This window comes from Gobius niger (genome assembly GCF_951799975.1).
Source record: "Gobius niger genome assembly, chromosome: 4".
In the NCBI taxonomy this organism is placed as follows: domain Eukaryota; kingdom Metazoa; phylum Chordata; class Actinopteri; order Gobiiformes; family Gobiidae; genus Gobius; species Gobius niger.
Genome location: NC_136855.1, coordinates 9,411,414 through 9,429,926, shown reverse-complemented (window position 1 = coordinate 9,429,926; position 18,513 = coordinate 9,411,414). Strand labels below are relative to the sequence as shown.

General features: G+C 42.8%; 1 protein-coding gene across 2 annotated transcripts in view; it reads right to left on the bottom strand.

The window, feature by feature from the left end:
- Positions 1 to 18,513, bottom strand: part of mapk8ip1b (mitogen-activated protein kinase 8 interacting protein 1b) — a 78,011-nt gene that overhangs the window by 40,662 nt on the left and 18,836 nt on the right. For both annotated transcript variants that reach the window (XM_079555028.1, XM_079555029.1), the window contains exon 2: positions 7,187 to 7,298. In XM_079555028.1, coding sequence (XP_079411154.1) covers positions 7,187 to 7,298 — 112 coding nt within the window. The remainder of the gene's footprint in view (positions 1 to 7,186; positions 7,299 to 18,513) is intronic.

Genomic DNA, 18,513 nt, shown 5'->3' with positions numbered 1-18,513 from the left:
TTTTCTCATGGCACAAGTCACCCAAAGTGCTTCATGTAGATTTGCTGACCACCACCATTCATTCACTCAAACACATCATTCATCCCTATTGTGTTTTAGAGGTAGGGGAAATCGGAGTATCCGAAGAATGGGGAGGACATGTAAACTCCACACAGAAAGGCTCCGTCCAGGGATCCAACCCAGGACTTTCTAGCAGTGAAGCACGAGCGCTAACCACTGAGCCACCGTGCCACAGAAGCAGAAGAACTGCATCACAATGGCCTCTGTGATGCTCCAGGATCAATTGTTTTAAGGGTTTTACTATAGAACCACAACACAAGGTGAGGTAATGACAGAATTTATTAACAGTGAGTTGTTGCTGGGTTGAGACTGTGGGTGGGGGCGCTGTCCCGGGCGTAGTGGTTACCCAGCTCTACAGGAGAAGAAGAATCAGTGCTGAAGGTAAGAGGGAGGGAGGGTGGGGTCGAGAGTTCTGCAGGACCCTCTCACCAGAAACCCTCAAAACATTTGACCCTGGAGCATAATAGAGCCACTGATATGGAAAGCAAAGGCGCCATGCTGACCACTCATACAGCCACTGGGTCAAAAGGTCATTTATGTACGGATATCAAGTTAGGGTTTTTTTTACGCATGAAAAGTTGCAAAATGCACCTTTAAAAATATTCAAAGTACACACTACACATCAGTATGGTAAGTGTTATGAAAAAAATAAAACTTTGTGGCTTAGAAAACATGAAAATTGCGCCTGAATTCACTATCTGTGCAACAACACAACAGGGACAAACCCTCTTCCTTGTTGTGAGTCAGTGGTATTTGACTTTACATCTACACAGCGCCACCTACAGTTCATAGAGTGTGCATCAGGCTTTTAATCACATAAATCAGTTCACTTTTTACTTTGGAGCCTTTAAAGAAAAAGAAGTGGAGTAGAAAGTACGACAGTGTTTTTCTCTTTCAAATGTAGTATTCCCACATTCAGCAGGTGCTAAAGATCTGCTCTCTCCTCCGTCAGATTCACGTCCCGCACTGCGCCGTCTCCTAATCTGCTCTAATCCCAAATCAATGCACGATCAATAACATCAGATCATCTTCAGCAGGCCTCCCCCTCCTCTCTACGTCTCCTCTCTCCTCTCTCTTTTTGCTGGCGGTAAAGCGGCAGATGGCGTTATTTTTCAGCTCTGACTCCGGCAGGAAGTGAGAAGACACTGTTCCCATGGCGACGCGCCTTTTTGGGCTCAAACAGTGTAATGTGCTTTTGATAATGATCTGATTGGCCTTTCACTCTCGGGTTTATGTCGAGGAACTGCTCAATGTTGGTCGGTGAAACGATCCAAAAGAACCCCTTCCTGAGAGGGTCGTCTATGTCATTTCTATAGAGACGCGAGGGACACAGTGTCGACATCTGCTGACCCGCTCCCCGATGTCTTTACCATGAGGTCGAGGTCAGAACAGAGCACCAGCACACAGCTTTAGGTTTGTGTCTTTGGACTCACCAGAGAGACGTGTTTAAAAAAGACATAAAATACAATCAAACCCAGAACCGTTTTCACATGCAACACACAAAAACACAGAGAAAAAAATGGTGAGATACAATTACTCAAATCAACAGTATTTAACCTGAATTTAAAGGCACACTGCATAACACAGAAAAATGCTATTGCTGCAGTGGGTAATCAGATAGACCGTTAACATGGAAGTAAATATTGAATATTGAAAACAGGCTTGTCATTCTGAGCACCATTTTGGCCTTAGTCTTTGTAGTAGATCTTTTAGTAAGACAGAGGGTTTGTTTACCTGCTTTACTAGTTTCAAACACTTCTATTTTAGTAGTAGTAGTTTTATTCGGTCATTTCCTGTGATCTTCCTCCAGAAGCATCACCTGGTGGTGAAAGCATAGATATATATGAAAGCTAGATGTCTTAAGTCACTTCCGGCATAACGGGCGGCCATCTTGCCACAGGGAAGCTTTCTGGCGAGCTCAAGTAAGTGAGTGATCAGATCAGCACGAACACAAATCCTCATATCTCGCTTAAATCTTCACGGATATACTAACGGTTTGGTTTCTTACAAACGTTGTTAATGTGGCTATAATTCTGAATGGAATATTATTATTATTATGGCATATATTTTATTCATATATATGCAGTGTCATACCGACATCTCTGAGGTTATCTGAAGTTATTTTTTTATTTTTTTACTTTATTATTTTAGAACATTTTAGGGCATACAAAATATAGAATACAGTATAAACATCTACAGTGAGAGGTACAGGTACATTTCACATCTTGTCAACAGTGTCGTCATCCATGATTTGTATGAAATAGTCCCATCTTTCCCAATATTTTTCTCCCTTATACTGTTGTAAGCGGAGTCTGAAGGTCATAAGTTCCATTGTTCTTATATGTTTAACAATTTGCATCAAAAGTGCCATTGAGGGAGTGTCTCTTTTGAGCCAGCATTTAGTGATGGCTTTTTTCGCAGCAGCGATAATAATCCTAAGTAGATATAGGTGACTTTGGGACACTCCCTCTGGTGGAACACCAAAAAACAAAGTAAAAAATGACAATTCCAGTCGAATTCCCAACACTAGATAAATTATATTTATCACTTTTTTCCAAAAATCGACTATACCTGGACATGACCAGAATATATGTACCTGATCGGCCTGGACCGATCCACACTCCCTCCAGCAGGAAAACTGGGTAGCCAAAGCTTTTGACTTCCGTACAGGTGTAATAAAGAAACGGACCAAGGCTTTCCAACAGAAGTCCCTCCAGGTAAACGAGTTAGTAGTACAGCTTTGAGATTTCCACCCCTCCAGCCAGAGTTCTTCTGGTATTTCAACTTTTAGATCCCTATCCCATTGTTTTTTCACATGAAGGTGAATTTTGTTATCAATTGAACTTAAGGTCCTGTAGATTTTTCCAACAATATTTCTATTAGTACCCCCTTTGTAGATATCTATAAAGATCTGAACCAGGCTGGAGGGGTTGCTAGCCAGGGCACATTGTATTTCTTTAACAAAATAATGGCGAAGCTGGAGATACCTAAAAAAATCATGTTTACCAAGCCCAAATTTAAGCGAAAGATTTTGAAAGCTATCCATCTGGCCCTTAGATATGAATCTGAAGTTATTTAAAAGTACATGCACCATAAAACACAATGTTATGAGTGAGCGAGCTCCCTGTGGCAAGATGGCCGCCGTGTGCGGACGTCGCCCTCCATTGGCCAGCAGCATGTATGGGTGAAAGTGATGTGTCATAGGCAGCTCACATGGATGTACCAGTCAGTAGGGAGAGCTTGCACCCCCTTCTTCTCCAGGATGGCATCCCAGCCGTGGGATAAGGTGCGTGTTCCATCGTCCTGGTTCATAGGTGTTGATCCACGTTTCCTGATCTCGATTGGCTCGCTGGTACATCCATGTGAGCTGCCTACGACACGTCACTTTCACCATCAAGCTCACAGTGACTGAATAAACTACTACTAAAAAGGTGATCAAATGTAGAAAAGCTGGTAAACAAACCTCCTGTCTTACTATAAGAACCATCCTTAATAATTTCAACTAAGAAGACAGTATGACCTTTTCCAAAGACTTTATAATGGAGCTGGCTCCAAAAACCCCTCCAAATCGCCTATCATGAACGAGCTCCATTAGCCTGCGCTGAACACTATGGGCCCTCAGTCCTTCACTATTGATGCTCTATGATTAGGGCCTATTTCAATCTCCCACTACAGTTACAGTCATGTTTGTTTATGTTTTCAACAACAAATATGTGCAATAAAATAAGCTTCACCCAAATCTAAAAGCTTCTGGACTAGAGTAACGCCTCATTTGAAAGCTAAGACCCACAAAACTGACCGTGACTTTTTTGGTACTTTGTCGCTGTGTTTTTGTCCCATTTGTGTCTCTATTTTTTTTTGTTTACGTCGGGGGGTTTTTTGTCTTATTTTTGAAGGGTTTTTTGTCATTTTTTGGTCACTTTTTAGTTGTGTTTTTGTCTATTTCTTATTGTGTTTTTGTTGCTGTATCTGGCACGTTTTTTGATCCTCCTTTCTCGCTTTTTTGGGGGGTCAAAAGGTCAGTGGAATGTGCGATGTTGAAAGGGTTTAGTGAGATATTGCAATAACATCTCATATTACCCCCACCTCCTGCAGCGCCCCCTCCATCTCCTCACAGTCACACCCCCCCACCCCTTACCTTGGTTCGTCTCTGTCTGCGAGAGGAGTGTTAGAAGATTATTATGAATTATTGACAGGGCGAGGTGTCTCCCGTGGCGTCCCGGGGCGATGATGTCATCTCCGTGGGACATGGTCAGGCTGTGATTTAAACGATATAAAAGCGGGGGGGGGGTCCCACCACCGGGGGCTGATTAAATATTTAAGCACTCCTCCATCAAACACAATTCAACCACAGTGTGTAGATCTACCACCATGACTCTAAGGCTGGGTACCGTTAAATGATACCAGTACGGTATCGGAAAAATCAAAAAGGTTAGGTTAAAAATGGAAGTATCGAAAGCAGGTACAGGAATAAACTGCATATATCTTTAAATCCAAGTTTTGATGCTGTTGGTCCAGGGATAGCATTAAAGGAAGTGAGTTGGATGTTTCAGCTTCTTCCCATTTTTGCCCCAATTTTTTTGCTGTTTTTGCTCGAGTTTACAGGCTGCCAAATGATTCTGACCCCTCACCCTTTTGACGAGGGAAAAAACGACGGCCTGCCAACAAGTAGAACCTCATGCTCTTCACCAATATCGACAACTATCACGACTACAAAAACATACTGATGGGGGAAAAAGACTGCATGTTTGTTGGGTCTTGGGGGTCAGACAGTTTCAAACTAGAACTCAAAGTAGGGCAGAGCGATATGGCCAACTCTTTTTAAAGAATATATCATTGGCAATGGCTATTGAACGACACAAGATGAACCAAAACCTTCAGCTGATTGGGCGACTCATTCTCAATTCAAGGCTTTTTTTTTTAATTCTTTCTATTCATCTAAATTAACTTGGATCTTTACCACCACTTATATCATGGCTACAATAACAGCTTTGCCAACACAGATGCAATATCATGGTCTAAATGACTTAAGTCCAGTACATTTTGACCCTGTGGCGGGGCTCGTATGGCCGATAGTGTTAGTAACAAGCGTAACACGGATCTTTTTATTTTCACATTGTACAACGACCTTCCCAAACATGCGACCCGACGGTGTATACTAAAACAAACAAACAATACATTATGTATAATATTTACAATGTACACCATATTTACAATAATGAGGCCAACGAGGCTCTCATAAATACTTTCCTTGTAGGCCGACCAAAGCAGACTGGCTCAGGAAAGAGGGCGCCTCTCTTTTATACTCCATCACATACGCAATGTTCCAAAAAGTCTGCTTCATCAAACAATATGGTACAGTCCTGACCAATGCCTGCTTCCTGCTCTGCTTTGTGACGACGCCATTGCTCCCCCATTGCTGTAGTACCTCCATATAGCCGCTCATTCCCCATTTAATTGGAATACATTGCACTTTAGACACGTTCAAAACAACTGTAAAGCCTGGTTTCTATTTTTTTTTGGGAACTTTCTACAGCTACATATTCCTCCTGTGATAACAATTAAAGAAACCAGGCTGGTTCTCGTTATAAAAATGTTCGAAATCGAAATCTCGTACTAATGTGGGCCGGACTGTTAGCATTGGAGCTGCGCGAGCTACACGTCACGTAAGGGCCAAGTCACAGTGAAGATCCCGCCCTTATGCCCTTTTTAGGAACATGCTTTGTCAGAGCTGGGGAGGGGGAGTCTGTAAATCCGGCATGACTTCCCCCTCGAACGTGGTCATTGTGGTAAACGGGGAGGAGTGAGGAATGACGGTCTGTTGATAATATGACGGCCTCCTGACGCAACGTAACCGACGCAACAACTTGCTCAACATGACTAAAAGCTGTCAAGCGCTGATTGGGAAACAACCTCTGCCCCCGTGCAACTATCGTCCTTCTTAAGTGATCGTTCATTGTGCATTTTCTCAATTCCCTCACCCTCCTCTGGATAACCTGCTAATTGGATCGCCCACGCATTGTTGAATCAGCGGGAGGTGAGGAAGGCCCTCCAAAAGGAACGACATCGCACTGTCCTGTTGCCGTGGATACAGACCGAGACATGGATCCACTGACGCAACAATGACCCACTGTACAGGACAGCAAAAATCAGTAACTGTAGACATAGGAACTCCTCACTGTATGTGATGTGACTGTAAATGATCTCCTGTGATGGAAAATGTGACATTTAAGATTTTCATGTCTCTGTCTGGCTCCGGTCATTTCAAAACCAGGCAATAAAGCTAAAGAACATGAATCCAATTTGCTTTATTTACAAACAATAAAAGTGGGAGCGGCCCAAACTCCAGACGGACGGACCAGACCAGACCAGACCAGACTTTATTGTCTGTCCCAGAAGGTGACAGAAATTGGTCCTTGACAGGCTCAAAACATGCATACCCACTTCCATAAAAGCCCAAGGCACATTTAAAATCAAAATAGCAACAATGAACAACAGGATTTGGTCAATATCTCTGTAATGGATGGACCTATTGTCTTCTCTCTCAGCACATATGGACTGAGGACGAATGTGGCAGTTTGTGAATCCAGTCACTTCCAGATAATGATCAGCGGAAACATTTGGAGATTATCCGTTTGCAGATTTCTTTCCAAAACTGTGTCTCTCCCACCGAGTTAAACACGGATAACAACTTTCTAAAGCCTAATAATGTCTAAAACCTCTCACAAGCTTCCAAATGTTCCGATGTACAGCCCCTGACTTCACCATTCACTGAGGAACACACACTAAAAACACTCACGTTTTGTTGTGGACATGTCTGGGGGCCGAGGGACGCAGAAAACACTCTCAGTGAATTATTTAGGCTCACTACCCAGAATGCAGCAGGGGCCTCGTCTGCTGCGGGACATGTGGACGGACGGAGAGTGAGGGCAGCTGTTTAACGCTGGAGTGAACAGACTACGGTTTGTGAAAATGTGATCTTAGGTTTTCAGGCTCTCAGGTAGGACAAACTATACTGCATTGGCAACACGGATAAAGGTATTTTATTTATTATTTTTGTGTTACTAATGGCTCCATAAGGAAGCTCTCAAAGTGCAGATATTAAAAGCATCTTTCTGCTTCTTACCTTGAGGTCGGGCCCGTTACAGTTGAGGCTCATCCCCCTCTCGTCCGTGATCTCTGTGATCTCCGACAGATCGTCATCTTCAAACTCGTCCAGGCTGATGTCGTGGGTCAACCTGCACCGGAGCACAAAAAGATGTTCTTGTTAAGTTTCTAAAGTCATTAACTTGGCAAGGTCTTTTGAGTTGGGCAAAGGCTTATTTCTGGTGAAGCAAGAACATGGAATATTCAAGAACGGTGATGTTTTTTCAATCCATCGAAAATGGGAAAAAACAGTAAAGAAATTTAGATTTTTTTCACTCTTTGGTAAGAGCGAGTGAATTTTCTGTCAACAAAAAACAGCAGAACAAGGGATTTAATTTAGGACAGAAGAGAGAGAAAAAACAACAAACTCTAAACCTAAAGTCCACAACTGACAGAGTCTAAACTCTACAGAAGCCATCTGTGTCAGTAAAGATACAGGAACAACAACACTGACGGAGAGAGCAGCATACAGAAGAAGAACGTTATTTATATAGCGCCTTTCACAGACATAGTCACAAAAAGCTTTACATGAGACATTTTTACATTCACCCTTATTGTACATGTTTTTAGTGGTAGGGGTGGTAGACTTCCCTGAGCGACTGATCTCCCTGAGAAGGGACGTAAACTGGCCTGCGTACTCGCCTGATTTTGAGCCCTGTGATCCGAACTGAGATTGCCAATATACCGGTCAACATTCTTGAAAGAGTGGACAAAAATCTGAATCAGTGTATTGACAATGGAGGTCGACACTTAAAAGATATTATTTTCAAAACAGTGTAAATTTAAATGTCTGTCCTATGTTGTGTACCTCTTTATACAGGTGTATAAAGGTGTATCTGAAAAGGATTCTCTGCAAAACCAATTTCGTATCTTCTGACCATTGCCGATCAGCTGTCTTGTCAGGCTCATGTTTGCACTTTGGATGCTTCCAACAGAAATCAAATATAAGGATTTGTTTGCCGTTTAACTCTCTGAGAACTTTCTTGTTTGGACGCTGGGGAATCCAAATGTCAGTGTCACTGGCAAAATGGTAAATGGTCTCAATTTATATAGTGCTTTTCTACCTTCATGAAAGGTCCTATATCAAAATCGATTTTTAGCCATGTTGTTATGCTATTTCCTTATGACAAACACCCCCAGAGTGTTTTTTGGCTTCATTCACACAGTTCTAAGCAATCCTCCTGAATCCTACTCTCTGAGCAGCTGCTCCGCCCTCTGCTGGAAAACAACGTCTGTAATGTAATGCCTTACTGCCTGATTTTAATTTATAAAAAAGTGCCAGAGGCGTCTGTGCTGCCCCTGCGGAGAAAGCATCTGAACAGACTCATGTTTGCACTGAAAGTTGTGAAGAAGGAGCTCTTTCTAACTTACTCTGGACACCTGTTCTTTTTTTTAACCTAGCAATAATTTCACTGAGAAAATGCGTGTTTTAGAGGTACAGGACTTTATTCAACCTTCCCAAAGAGGAGGCCACTCGCCAGCAGTTGGAATTTATTTCCGGGATTCATCGACTATCAGCCAAAATAGTGTTTTTCTGTGACTGTCTCTTGATGGATGTTTGGTGAACTTTCACCAGAATCAAAGTGGATTAACTTTTATAACCAACGCGAGTCCCATAATGTAAACACCCGATGGAGCGGCCAGGACAGAGCGGTGAGTCAATCCAAACACGTGTTAGCGTGTGTGTTATTGTTTTAGCGCGTGTGTTAGCGCGTGTGTTAGCGCGTGTGTTAGCGTGTGTGTTATTGTTTTAGCGCGTGTGTTAGCGCGTGTGTTAGCGCGTGTGTTAGCGCGTGTGTTAGCGTGTGTGTTAGTGTTTTAGCGCGTGTGTTAGCGCGTGTGTTAGCGCGTGTGTTAGCCATTTATGAAGCTGTGTTGCAGATGTCAACTCCTTATAACTGTATTGTGAAGTAACTTCACTTTTCGCTGTGATATTTATATTTCTTTTACTGCTAGTGTTGCATGGGCGGATTAGCTTAGAGAGGGGGGCGGAGTTAACTGAATCGAAGTGTCGTTTGCAAAATACCCCCAGAAAATACTTACATTTTGCAGAAAAAAGAGTACTCCATAGTGGTAAAGGTACAATATATCATATAAATGCCTATAGTTTACTTTGGGATGGCTAAAATTGCATGATACAGATCCTTTAAGCTCAAAGCGCTTTACAGCAAGGAAGCACTCATCCATTCACAATCTCATGTACGCAGACACTGGAGGCAAGGTGGGTGAATTGTCTTGATCAAGGACACGATGGGGATTCGAACCTCTGATCTTGCCATCATGAGACAACCCGCTCTACCACCTGCTCCACTGTCCTGTGCATCATCTCAGACCTCTGAGATGATGCACAGTCTGCTAACATTTAAGAGAACATTCGAAGGAGGAGAAAATTCATTATCTTTCTTTTACATAATAATGGCTATGCCCAGAGTTTCTCCAGTCTCCTCAATGCAGTAGCAGCTCAAAAGGTTGGAGACCCCTATTGTCCTGGTTTGATCTGTTTACATGCTACAGATGGGCTCTAAATGCCATTAACTACACAGGAGCCACCTGCAGCAGAAAGATCTCATATCTCTCTCTGTCCTAATGTCATTTAGTGCAGCACAAAGGCCAGGGCTACACAGCTGTGGACAATATGGGGTCAAATGTTTGGAGGTGATCCAGGAGGCTATTGCAGTGGACACGGCCCATCTCTCTTAGTCTGCAGCGGGATTTGCTCCTCTGTGAAGGCGGATAATCGAGTTAAGGTGGCTGCATCAGAAAACAATGTCACTGGTGGCGATAAGAAGGGCATTAGACTTGGTTGGACAACATCAGGTCGAAATCCAACAGGCCACGAGGTACGCATGAACCTCGTGACCCTTTACTATAGCAACACAACCTCGATATTTATGCACCAGGCCTCTTCAGAGTCAAGTTTCCGCCAAACGATTTTGCGGGAGGTGGCTAGCCTGTTTTAGAGCCACGTGTAACCTCATCTGTCCACTATAATGTAATCCAGAGGCCCCAGAGCCTGCAGCGCGATCGATAAGAGGCACAACCCAGCCCAAACCGGAGCGGGCTTCTTCACGAAAGCGATACGTTTGGCGTTCAAAATGCAATGTGTGATCGTGTTTAGACAGTGATTCGAGCACAACAAGGAGTTAATCACGCAAGCCTGGGTGTTTCGGCGTCTATTGTGGTTTTGGCGGAATTAGGCAGCAAATGAATATTTCGTTGATAGGTTTGATGCAGAAAACTTGAGTAATGATTAACAACTGGGTCAGAGTATCTTCCCTCTCTTCCCCGCTGCGCGACACTCTAACAACTCAACATGCTGCATCCTCTGTTGCTAATAAGCTAGCTTCATTTTGCTAAACATTTGATCATTCTCACGGAATACGATACTGAAGCCGAAACAGGTCAGCGCTTGGTTACATATGACAATTGTGTTTGTTTCAGCTTTTAGGCTTGTTTTATTTGGACAACTGTGCGTTCTACCTCATCCAGTCAGTACATACCCACACGTAACATCCAAACCAGCCCCACACCAATCCAACAAGCGAAACTCGCGGGACCCCATATGGCCCCAGATTGGACCCACACACACACACACAGAACATTTAAATTTAGGCTATGAAAAGACCTGCCCCCTATCGCTCCCATGGAAACGCACTCTAGAGGCTATGGATGGCCAACATGTCAACGTAAGAAGCTAGTCTAGACGACAACTTTGAAAATCTCTCCGATAATATTCATTCATCTTTTTTTGTTTGAGCATCTGAGTATTCAGCAGACGACGTGACAAAACAAATAACAGGTATGACGTCAAAAGAGGTTTGAGATTGAACCAGCCTTACAAGATTACATAGACACAGACAGCAACACGTCACAGAAGGGGGCGTGGCCTAGCCGAGGGGGAACAAAACCTCTGATGGGAATCACCATTTTTGTCCGTTTTCTGGCGGACTATAAACGTTTATCACACAGCAAAAAAGTCAAGACAAAATCAGGTCAGTATGGATGTTTTTTCACAGCAAGTTATTCAGTAGAAGCGAAAAAAGGCACTTGTTGCTAATGCTAGCGTAGCATGAAGCATAGGTTACTAAGATAAGATAGGATAAGATAAGATGGTACTTTATTGATCTCACAGATGGAGAAATTGCATTCGATGAGAGAGCATCCAGCAGCAGCACCCATTCAGTGCGCACCACTCTTTTTTTTCTTTGGTGAAAGATGGTTGTGTCGCGGCCGCCATCTTCACTGTTTTGGTCACAGGAGGAGCACTGGTTGATGGGAAATCCATAGACGATGACCACGGCGGTGGAGCTCTTGCGCTTGGCCACGATGTTCTTGGCCACACAGGTGTATTGGCCGTGTGGGACAGATGCGCCTGCTTGATGATCAGGTTGTGGTCCACGGTGATGTAGAAGTTCCTGTCCTCGGCCGGGTCCATGATCTCGTCTTCCTCTTCCTCCTGCACAGCTCCCTCCACAGTCTATCACCATCTCCTCGTTGGTCCCTTTTGTTGTTTCCTGTAGCTCCTCTTGTGACGCCTCCTCCGTGCTGCAGGTGTGGGGGCTCTTGGTGCCTCTTCACTGTTCAGTGTCTCAGAAGAAGATGTTTGTAGATCTCAAATGGGTTTAGCTGATAAGCTAGCAGTTTGTTTACCTTCAAAAAACTGCTTTGTTCAGGACCATTTTGGACTCTCAAAGTAAACAAATCCACCAAACCTCCACAAAAACACGGTAAAGACGTACAAAAGTATCCAGAAAAACAACGTGGTTCGCTGAATAAGGCAAACATTTCAGCTGCACCAGGAGAGAGGGAGGTCACTTACTTACTTACTTACTGGTTAGCATTGTCTGTTTTTAAGTATTTATGGGCTGTTGAGCCACTTCGTTCCTCTCCATAACTCTGTATCTTTATTGAGAAGAAAAATATATTCATAATTCAGCATTTGTGGAGAAATGGTTTAGTTTTTGCCATTGTTTGTTTTCCCCCTCAGGCTGCTGAGGGGGTGTCGTCTGTATGGTTACTTTCAGCATTTGTCCACCATCACACGACATGACTTCATGACATTTTTGGGTGGTTGGTCGATGCAGGAGATTAGGGAGGCTGTCAGTCAGTGCTGGCCCTCCAACCAGAGCGTCACCAGTTCAAATAACGGCCAAAGTGCGTACGGTCACGGTGCATTCAAAGTTTTGAAGGACACGGACAGAGGAGAGAAGGGGACACAGCCATTTGGAGAAGGCCCCGAGGAAACGTCCCGAGATAAGCGGCCGGCCCGGGACAGGACAGGACACGGTGACCCTCTGCCGCAGTGCATTATGGGAGCAGGAGGGAGGGGCAGTGGACCGTAGAGAGGAGGGTAAATTACAGCGTCACACTTAATGAACTGGTGTCATCACAGCACAGCAGCCATGGTCAGGCTGAAGCTTTCCTCAGACTGCAAATGTTTGTCATCATTTAAAACTGGACCAAGGTTTAAAAGTCATAGTATATAGTATGTAGTATGAATACACAGTATGCAGACACTCAAAGTTGATTTACAATCGTGTTCATTACCTGTATGAATTTAGCTTTACCGCAACTCATGTGTGTTTAAATTATGGTGAAGCAGCACATTGAGAACAAGGGATTACAGAAGATGAGATTTTAGAGGAGGTACACTGGAAAAGGAATAATCAATTCAATATTTTTAAAATTAGAAGTGTCTGATCTAAAGTAGGGTCAGTATTTAGAATACTCATTTTTAGTACTGTAACTTTAGCTCCATATTGCACAACATTGTAAAGAACTAACTTTGAATGTTGACTTGTTTTTCCTCCTAAAATAAAATCAAGATTTAAAAGGCCTTATGCCACAGTTCATACACACACTGTGCATGTGTGTATGTGTCACATGATGCTGCTCCTGTGCATTTGCCAAGAGAGTTTTTGAGAGGCCTCATTAACACATTGAGTGCTGCACTATTTTGGGATTTAGCTGGAGAGTGCCAACAATCCAGACCATTTTTCATGATATTTATAGGACCACAGCATATTCTATGTTATAACCATGGACACATGCTATGGCTCGTGGGTAGGTGAGACTCTCAGCTCTCCGTAGGTGAAAACAGTTTAATTCTATGTGACTCGGTTCCTGGGAAATCTAAGCAAAACAGAGGCTAGTTTTGATTAAAATCACAGATTTCTTTCTAGAAACAGAGATATCTCATGTTTTATGAAACACTCTCCTTTCTTATAAACTCCTCATTCCTCCTCTCTCCTCCTCTCTCCTCTCTGGACAGGCACTAATGTCATGGGAAGAGGCAAATAACTATGTTTTTGCACTCATTGTGTTAATGGTAAGTGAGTTTATTCATTTTTGTAATTATACGCCATATTTACATTATATGTATTCTGTATTCAGAATACAGTATTCTGATTTGACGAAATAACGGAATACGTTACAAAATACATTTTAAAACAGGTATTCAGTAACTAAATACAATTTCAAAGTATTCTCCCAACACTGAGTAGGATTTATGCTTGTTCCACTCACATTCGAATTTTTATCTGATCTTAGATTAGTTCAAACTCACTCAAATTCAACATTCAGAACCTTTACTCAAACAATTTTAAGACATTTTTCCCATTTAAAAGTCAGTATTTAGAATACTAGGAAGAAGATTTTTCCAGTGTATTATGCTTTTTGCAGGTAAAATACATCTTAACACAGTCTTACACTTTGCTCATTCGGCAATTAAATATTTATAGAAAACATCCGTCTTTTCACTTCAGAATCCTCACATGACGTGTGGCTGCAGAGAAGCTGCGGTGAATGGTTTCAATTTACAATGAATGGATTAAGTTCAGCAAGATATCGAGAGGTGAGGAAAGCTTTAAGGGAGCTGCAACGCTAAGAACAACCACCAGTGAAGATCCAAAGATTAGTCAAAGATGCGCTACAGCAGCTCGAAACACAACCTTGGGTCTGTTTTTGAGGAGAAAACAACAATGTGACATGGTAAAAAAAACTGTCAATTTCAAAGTTGTTTACTTGGCTCAGTATGTCAAGCTTCAAACTTCAAGTATTCATATGTTGATTTAGTTCTCAGTCAGTGTCATCGCAAACGTCTCGTATTTTAACTTTTAGCCCGGCTGTTTCGTGCAGCCTTTTGACAATGGCTTCTGTAAACAGCTGTCCAGGTATTTTAATGCCACCTTTCAGTCCCCCCGTCATCCGCTCATTCACACAGTTCAGCGCAGCGCAACACAAACACAAGGCATTATTTCCAGACCGCTTCACACATTCAAAGTCCCCCACGGAGCACATTCTAATCACAGCGAAGTGGAAGCTATTATTATCATCGCGGCCACAAGGCTTTTGGGGCTGGATCAAAGCAGCGACGTACGAGCTAAACCACTGACCTCCGACTGGAACTACTCGGAAATCTGTTGACATTTAAAAAGCAAGAATATTTGGGATTGTGTATGAAGCCAACGATATATCGCAAGAGATTTATTAACACAACCTAAGGGATTGTCTTGGAATAAGTTCACCAATGGAGATGGAAAAAACACTTGATATGAGACAAAAAAGGTCAAGAGAGTCCAAACCTACTAATTCCACTAAATCAAGCACTTTTAAGTATTTTTATCTCACACAAGATGACCTCCTGGATGATTAATCTTGACCTGGTTTATCATCATTTCTTGAGTCTTATTTCCACATTCGACACGATCATTAATCCTCTCCAGACCCTTCAAAGAACAGATCTACTGAATAATTCTCTGCTGACCTCTGCCTGAACCTCACAAACATCTGGAGACGGGCTCTGTTCGCTGGAGCTTCGTTCAGTGGCGACGTGTGAGACTGCGGTGGCTGAGTGGTTAGAGCCGGCACAGGAACATTGGCTTATTTAGAGCTGATGGAAGGAGACACTGAGAGCTGTTTACCACTGATTACTACAAACCTTCCCCTTCAGCGGCAGAAATCCATGTGTTCCTACAGACTGTCACAAAAATAGGTTCAGACACATAGAGCTATACACTGCAGAATGTAATCTAGAATTAAGTACAAACAATCTGACCGATAGCCCATAGCCCCTTTATTTTCCATCATGGTGGCCTCCATGACGCTCCAGGATGGATCATTCTTAGGGGCTTCTGGTTTTCTGAATGGAATGTATGAGTGACAATGGTTTCAGTAGGCAGAGAAAACCTACCAGAAACCCCTAAAAACAACTGATCCTGGAGTGTCCAAGAGCCCCTGTGTCACTGAAAGGTCAAGTTTGCAATAATATCAATGTTTTCTTTACAGATAAAAAGTTAATGCACCTTTAAGTTATGGTAAAACATCTTATCGCATCGCATAGAAAATACATCTCAATTGACTTGAAATAAGATGTTGGTTTCTTATTCAAAAAGCAAAAAACATATTCCACTGGTAGATTTCTTTATTTGGAAAGTCAAATACGCCTGATTTCAGTCCTTTTAAAGGGGGGGTATTATGCAAAGTCGACTTTTTCAAGCTTTACATCATGTTATTATGTCATTCCCTCATTAAAAACATGCCTGAAGTGTTGCCTTGGCACATTCACGTATTTTTGAGTAATCTGTAAAAACTCTGATGGCGGCCATTTTAGGGATAGGTTTGCCTGAGTCCTCCTAGGAACGCCCCCACCTCCTAGAGACGCCTCCAAGCTTTCATCATTAGCCGAGTAACCAACCACTGCTCCTCAGCAGAACCCCCTCCCCACTGATACCACAGACAGCGTGTGGAGGGGGCGTGTCGGAAAGGGTCAGAGGTTCTTAAAAGCCCCTTTTCCACCAAGGTGCTGGTTCTGGGCTGGCTCAGAGCTGGTTCTGGTGCCGGGTTGGTTCCATACTGACTTGGTTTTCCACCAAAATGAGAGCTGTGCCTATTGTCATAGCAACGCTTTGGGAAGTCAACATCAAAAATGGATAGTAACATCTTACTACACCCTCTTCTGGTTATAAAATACCGAAAAATAAGTTTATGTTTCAGTCACAGCAGCCGTTAACGTTTTGATTTCTTCTTTCTAACTCTTGTTTTAGCTAAAGAGCATAAAGCAAAACAACAGTTTCCGCCACAGAAACTATTTTGGCTTCTCCAGGAAGTTCTAAGCACAAACTAACTAATATTGATTGTTTGTTGGAAGATAGAGCCACGCCCCCAGCTGCTGACATCACTGGTGCTCGTTTCTTGGTCCAGCTTTTAATTGGTTCCCAGCCGGCACCAGATTTTGGAACCCAGAGCCAGCGTTTTTTCAGTGGAAAACAAAAGAACCGGTTCTGAAACTGGAACTGGCCCAGAACCAGCACCGGCACCAGCTTGGTGGAAAAGGTCTCAAAGAGGCCTATTTCAAGACATTCGCTACAGCCATTTTGAGAGAGCAATTTTATACAAGGCAGTTATTCTAATTTACTGCATTTACAGACCAACAGAAGGTTTCGTCATCATTGTAGTGTGATATAGACTTGTGCTATGTGATTGAAAAAAAGCATAATACCCCCTCTTTCACAAATAGAATGATAAGATATCTTTTGTTGCCGTTGGTATCTCTTGACTATATTTCTAAGTTGCCGGTAACAAACAAAAATATAACTCTTTCTACTGAAAAACTATGGATTCCTGAACTGCTTTGATCTTACAGTGAGCAGTGCTGTTGGCAGAGGGTGCAGAGGTCGGTAGCCTGTTATAAAGCCAAACTGACTTTATTTATGTATTTATAAATACACATAAACTGTCTGGAATTGTGGTAATAGGACGCAATTTCCAAATCGAGACTGGAGGCGGGGTTACGATCACAGTTCAAACATAAAGCTAATTTCAAACAGAACAAAGGGCACTGGTAAAAGATCACTGTGTCACGGCCGCCATCTTCACTGTTTTGGTTGCGGGAGGAGCACTGATGTTTATGTTCACTAACTCCCGCCTCCCGCGCTATGATTGGCTCTGCTTGGTTTTGCCGGAGTCAGCGAGATTCAAATCGCACAATCCCAGACTGTAGAACCAGACCCTGAAGTAGTTTAAATGAGGCTAAAAACAGCGACAGGACAGTGCATTTTAAAACCACGCCTTGGCCTGTTCCTGCAACGGAAAATGCCAGAATCTCGTTCACCATTAAATATGCATCAGTCTTAAATGTCAATATGAGGCCATTTCTTTCCTGCAAAAAAAAAACTGCCAAGGCAAGCAGCACTTCAGGTCAGACAATGTGAAATAAAATGTCTTAAAAGAGTATCACATAAAAGGATAAGTTCCTCCATAGAAACAAGTATAAAATGTAGAGTGATTGCCTGGTTATTTAAAGACGTTTATGAGAGGCGATGTCCCAGCTGTGTCTGTGCTCCGTCTCAGTTTCGTCCTCACAGCGCGGCGTCCATTTAGCTCCACCTGCCTCTGATTGGGACGTTAGCGACAGCGCCGGCTCCTGCGGCGAGATTACAGGCTTCACGCCGCTCTGAACCAGCAGCGTCACCGCCCGCGTCGACTCACGCAGCTCCCGACTGAATCTGAGCTCTGGAGGATGATAAAACTCCATTCGACTGGTCACAAGCAGCAGATGGAACGCAATAATAAGGAATAAGAATATGATCTGCCCCTGATGGTCTGCTCTGGGGCACAGGGTCAAATGCAATGGGGCAGATGGGGACAATTAAGCAGCGTTTTTGGGATTACTCCATAAACTACAGATTACTGATTACTAGTTACTCTAGTTTTTGCAGTCGAGAAGTGACATTGCACCACAGTGTTCTTTGCTTTGGATGAGATGAGCTCAAAATAATGTCTGTATTTCCTTTGCACATTTCGTTTTTGTCTAAATTTCTGACATTGAGTCTCAGTTGACAAAACACTACATAAAGTAATCAATGGTTACTCGATAAACTAACTATAATCTGATTTCCAGTTTTGCAATTGTAATTGTAATACATTACTGTAATCTAACAGGTTGCATTCATTCACTCCCTTGTGGGGGCAGGAGTCAGTTGTTCCTATTAACTTACACCGTCAGTAGTAGAAAGAGGAGGAGGAGGAGGAGTTAAAAAGCAAATTTATGAATTACAAATAATGAATAATATCACTGACTGGGTCCATGATCTTTCTGTACAATAGCAAAAATCTCCTCAAAACAAACTCATTGAACCTGAACTCGACCTGTGTATTATGGACCTTTAGAACGCTGTGATGTCGCCTGAAATCCAGCAATACAGCTCTATGGGAGAGAAACAGTTTCTGAAAGTAATTTCCTAAAAGAAAATGTCCAAATGTTTTCCTGATCATTATTTGAAAGTGATCGGATTCATAAACCTGACA